Raw genomic sequence first — 5000 nt, 5'->3', positions numbered from 1 at the left:
GCAGCTATGGGCATTGGAGCAGCAGCAGCTGCTGCTGCTCCTCTGCTGTAGAGACTATGCCGGCAGCTGCTGCTGCTGAGCTGCTGCTGCTGCTGCTGCTGCGGCTTTGCCTGGTATTGCTGCTGCTGCTCTTGTTGATGGTGGCGAGGCACATCGCGTACAAAATTTAGCTTGTTGCCGCTGCTGCTGCTGAGTCTGCTGCTGCTGCTGCTGCTACTACTACTGCTGCTGCTGCTGAGCCTGCTGCTGCGGCTGCTGCTAGTGCTGCTCGGGGGGGTCGGCGAATGTCCCGCAGGGGATTTGCTGCTGCTGCTGCTGCTGCAGTGCTTGGAGGCAATTGGTGCAGCATATGGGTGCTGCTGCTGCTGCTGTTGCGCAAGCAGCCTACGCTTCTTGTGTCGTGAACGAAGAGCTACGACATGGCTGCTGCTGCTGCTGCTGCTGCAGCAGCGGTGCCTCTTGTGGCGGCAGCAGGTGAGGGGCTGCCCGCGTACTGCAGCAAAGATCTCGTGAGTTTGTGTAGCAGCAGCAACAGCAGCAACTGCTGCTGTTGCTGCAGTCTCCGCCACACGAAGCGCAGCCTCCTGCTGCAGCGAGGCGAGGCTGCTTGTTGAGTGCCATGCAGATTCTCGTCTGCTGCTGCTGCAGGAACTGTGCTGCTGCTGCAGATGCTGCTGCAGTCGATGCTGCAGTTGGTGCTGCAGTTGCTGCTGCAGCGAAAGCTGCTGCTGCTGCTGCACTGCCGAGTGTCTAGACAGATAAGCAGGGCCCTCCAAAGGCGAGGCCTCACCATCCGAGTAGGCATCATAGAAATCAGCATCGGAGGGTTCGTGCTGCTGCTGCTGCTGCTGCTGCTGCTGCTGCTGCAGGGGGGAAGGCGAGTAGGCTGCAGCAGCAGAGGCATGAAGTGCTGCTGAGCCCTCAACTTCGCAGCCCTCGTCTTCGCTGCTGCTGCTGCTGCTAGAGCAGGAGTCATGAGCAGAGGTGGTGTTTCCCATGGTGATGTGCTGCAGTAAGACACCCAGCTGCTGCTGCTGCTGCTGCTGCCGCTGCTGCTACTGTTGCTGCTGCTACAGGAGTGTCTGATGCTCAGAGAGAGATGATTAAACAAAAACAAAACAGAAGAAAAACTTGGCGAAGCTGCACACCGTGCAGCAGCAGCAACCCCCTCTGGGGGTTCGTCTTTGCTGCAGCAGCAGCAGCAGCAGCAGCAGCAGTGGCGGGTGGTGGTGGTGGTTGCTGCAGGCTTAGCTAAGCCTTTGAACGAAAGGCAGAGAGTATCAGCATAAAACAAATAAAACAAATTAAATTAAATAAATGCAGCAAGACAAACAAACACAAAAAACCTTCTCCTCAACCCTGTGGCTTCGGCTGCGAGCCCGGGGGGCTTCTGCTGCTGCTGCTGCTGCTGCTGCTGTTGCTGTTGCTGCTGCTGCTACTGCTGCTGAGGTAGAGGCAATGGGAAGGCAAAAGCTGCAGCTTTGCTAAACGAAGCAAGCTCGGATCTGGGTGGTGGTAGCAACTGCAGCAGCAGCAGCAGCAGCAACTGCAGCAGCAGCAGCAGCAGCAGCAGCAGCAATACCAATGGCCTTCCAGCCGTAGATACACCTCAAGCCGGCGGTGGGGTCCTTCTTTCCTCCCGCAGTCTTGAGGCTGCTGCTTATTTCTTACCTCTGTTCTTTCTTTTACACCCCTGCTGCAGCAGCAGAGTAACTGCAGCAGTAGCAGCAGCAACTGAGCAGCAGCAGCAGCAGCAGCAGCAGCAGCGGCAACAGCAGCTGTTTTCATAGCCCCACAGCAGACTTGTCAGATGACAGATGGCGAAGCCAGCCCCCCGACAGCTGCTGCTGCTGCTGCAGCACCGGGAGCAGCAGCAGCAGCAGCAGCACCTGCAGGCGTAGATGCTGTTGTTGTCACAGCAGCAGCAGATGTGGGCTCTAAAACCGAGGCACCTGCTGCAGCAGAGGGAAATAGAAACGCAGCTACCTCGGAGGAGCAGCAACAACAGCAGCAGCAACAGCAACAGGAGCAGTATCAGCAACAGCAGCAGCAGCAGCAGCAGCAGCAGCAGCAGCGGAAGACAGCGGGGGGTGTTGACCGCGAGCTGCTGCGGCTGCTGACGGGGCAGGGTAATTCTTTTAATGAACTCTGCCTGGCCTTCTCCGGTGGCCGCAGCAAACGCCCTCGCGCTGCAGCAGCAGCAGCAGCAGCAGCAGAAGCAACAACAGCAACAGCAAAGGCAACACCGCCTGCTGCCGCACCTGCTGCTGCTGCTGCTGCTGCTGCACGGCGAAGCAGCAGCAGCAGCAGCAGCAAAAAACGAAGGGCCGTCGAGCAGCCAGCGAAATCCCCAACCCGTCATAAGGCAGCAACGGGTGCAGCAGCAGCAGCAGCAGCGGCAGCAGCAGATACAAAAGCAACGAAAGCAGCAGCAGCAGCATCTGCAGCTAACGAAAAAAGGGAGAGCACAGCAGCAGACCCTGGAGTGCCTGCTGCCGCAGGTGCTGAAGCAGCAGCAGCAACAGCAACAACAACAACAACTGCTGCTGCTGCTGCTGCTGCTGCTGCATGCAAGTCAGAAGAAGGGGGAGATTTGCTGCTGTCTGTCTACCCGAGAGAGCTGCGGGGCCTCGCTACTTCAGCTGAGCTGCTGCAGGCCTTCAGGGAGTGCCGCAGCAGCAGGCGCAACACGCCATGCAGCAGCAGCAACAGCAGCAGCAGCAGCAGCAGCAGCAACAACAACAACAGCAGCAGCAGCAGCAGCAGCAGCAAAAGCAGCAGCAAAGCCACGCATGCTACGAAGACGTCAACGCCAACGGCCTCGAGGAGGACCGACGCTGCATCTGCTTCCAAGAGGAAGCAGCAGCAGCAACAGCAACAGCAGCAGCAACAGCTGCAGCAGCATCGAGAGAAGCAGCAGCAGAAGACTCCCCAACAGCAAAACCATGCCCAACCAAAAAAGAAGCAGCAGCAGCAGCAGCAGGAAGACAGTCGCCTTAAGCGGCCGAAGGCTGAGCAGCAGCAGCAGGAAGAGCTGCGAACTGAAAAGAACAAAGCCAAGCAGCAGCAGCAGCAACAGCAACAGCAGCAGCAACAGAAGCAGCAGCAGCAGCAACAGGATGGGCAGAAGAAGGGCATGAGTAAGGTTATGAAGCAACAGCAGAAGCAACCGAAGCAGGAACAGGAAGAGGAGGGCCCGCAGCAGCAGCCGCAGCAGCAACAGCCGCAGCAGCAGCAGCAACAACAACAGCAGCAAGCAATTAGGGGGAAGGAGCAGCAGGAGGGCGTCAAGCAGCAGCAGAAAGACAGCAGCGAAAGCGGAGCGACAGCAACAACAGCAACAGCGGCAGCTACCGCTGCCGCTGCTACGGCTGCTGCTGCTGCTGCTGCTGCAGCTGCATGCAAAAGAAGCGCAGGGGAGAAGCCCATGCCGTGCGCGGGCAGCAGCAAGGACTGCAGCAACACCGTGATCGACTGCAGCAGCAGCAAGAGCAGCAGCAGCAACAGCAAGAGCAGCAGCAGCAGCAGCAGCAAGAGCAGCAGCAGCAGCAGCAAGAGCAGCAGCAGCAGCATCCCTGTTCCCACCACCAATGCAGGGAGCGAGCGGAGCGGCGGAGACACGTGCAGCACTAAAACAGAAGAAGGAGACAGCCCCGTGACCCCACTCAGCAGCAGCAGCAGCAGCAGCAGCAACAGCAGCAGCAGCAGGAGCTGCGAGGAGCAGAACCAAGAAGAGGAATCGTTTGCTGCTGCCTACGCCAGATCGGATGCTGCTGAAGACGCAGCAGCAGCGACGGCAGCCGTAAAGGTTGCTGCTGCTTCTGCTGCTGCGTCTGCTGCTGCTGGTGAGCACCTCGAGTCGCAGGAGAAGGAGCGGGAGCCGACGGAGCAGCCGGCCTTTAAGCAGAAGCAGCAGCAGAAGCAGCAACAGCAGAAGCAGCAGCAGCAGAAGCAGCAGCAGCAGCAGCAGCAGAAGGCAGTTCTTATGGTTCCAATTCGCCCGGAGGTGAAAGTGCGGCGGAGACCCGTAAAGCCAGGGGTAAGTTAATCGCAGCAGCAACAGCAGCAGCAGCAGCAACAGCAGCAGCAGCAGCAGCAGCAACAGCAGCAACAGCAGCAACAGCAGCAACAGCAGCTCCACCACAACCAAAACAAAACAACAAGAGCAACAACACCAACACCAGCAGCACCAGCTGCAGCAGCAGCAGCAGCAGCAGCAGCAGCAGCAGCAGCAGGTATTTGTGTGCATGCGTTGTGTGCGTAGGGCCCTGTGAATTTTAGTCTCTGCTGCATCTGCGGCTCTGCTGGGGATTTACTTTGCTGCGACTTCTGCCCCCGCGTGCTGCATCCGCGGTGTATGTACAGCTACAAGCCGCTGCAGCAGTATATCCCTGAGGAAGCTCGTGCTGCTGCTGCTGCTGCCTTCTACGGCAGCACGTGTCTCTCTCCTGCTGCTGCTGCTCAGCTGCAGCAGATACCCCGCATGCCCCGCCCGAAGGAAGGCATGCAGCCCCATAGCGAACCTGCAGCAGCAAAAGCAGCAGCAGCAGCAGCACGGCGGAGAGGAGCAACTGCAGCTGCAGCAGCAGCAGCAGCAGCAAATGAGGCATGGATGTGTCCGGTATGCCATGGAGAACCAGTTGCTGCTGCAGCAGCAGCAGCAGCACGACATCCTGCTTGGCGTTGTAAGCAGATTGATTATAAGCGGCTTGCTGAAGGAGGCGGCCTCGTTGCGGTGTTTGCTGAGCTGCAGCAGCTGCAGCGCTTCTTCCCGAAGCGTATATCATTTAGCAAGTGGGCAGCAAAACACAGCCACAAGCTGCATGCTAAGAGTCGCCGCCTGCAGCAACAGCAGCAGCAGCAACAGCAGCAGCAGCAACAGCAGCAGCAGCAGCAGCAGCGCAAGGCGAGAACGGGAACCAATACGCCGACGCAACAAGCTGCTGCTGCAGGGGAGGCTGGAGGAGGCCCTGCAACAGCATCATCAGCAGCAGCAGCAG

The 5000-nt window shown here is 58.8% G+C and overlaps 2 protein-coding genes across 2 annotated transcripts in view; one reads left to right on the top strand and one right to left on the bottom strand.

Annotated features, from left to right (window-relative positions):
* The window catches only part of EAH_00027130 (40S ribosomal protein S3, putative), a gene marked incomplete at both ends in the record, with an annotated part of 1557 nt that extends 559 nt beyond the window's left edge, over positions 1 to 998 (bottom strand). The window contains one exon of the mRNA XM_013396443.1: positions 1 to 998. This exon is cut by the window's left edge and continues 559 nt beyond it. Coding sequence (XP_013251897.1) covers positions 1 to 998 — 998 coding nt within the window.
* An 812-nt stretch (positions 999 to 1810) lies between these two features.
* Positions 1811 to 5000, top strand: part of EAH_00027120 (hypothetical protein, conserved) — a gene marked incomplete at both ends in the record, with an annotated part of 8207 nt that continues 5017 nt past the window's right edge. The window contains 2 exons of the mRNA XM_013396442.1: positions 1811 to 4039; positions 4265 to 5000. The exon at positions 4265 to 5000 is cut by the window's right edge and continues 188 nt beyond it. Coding sequence (XP_013251896.1) covers positions 1811 to 4039; positions 4265 to 5000 — 2965 coding nt within the window. The remainder of the gene's footprint in view (positions 4040 to 4264) is intronic.

The sequence above is a fragment of the Eimeria acervulina genome, genomic scaffold, assembly GCF_000499425.1.
Source record: "Eimeria acervulina Houghton genomic scaffold, Eah_scaff231, whole genome shotgun sequence".
Taxonomy (NCBI): domain Eukaryota; phylum Apicomplexa; class Conoidasida; order Eucoccidiorida; family Eimeriidae; genus Eimeria; species Eimeria acervulina.
The sequence above is the reverse complement of the archived record's forward strand: the minus strand, read 5'-3'. Positions and strand labels throughout refer to the sequence as shown.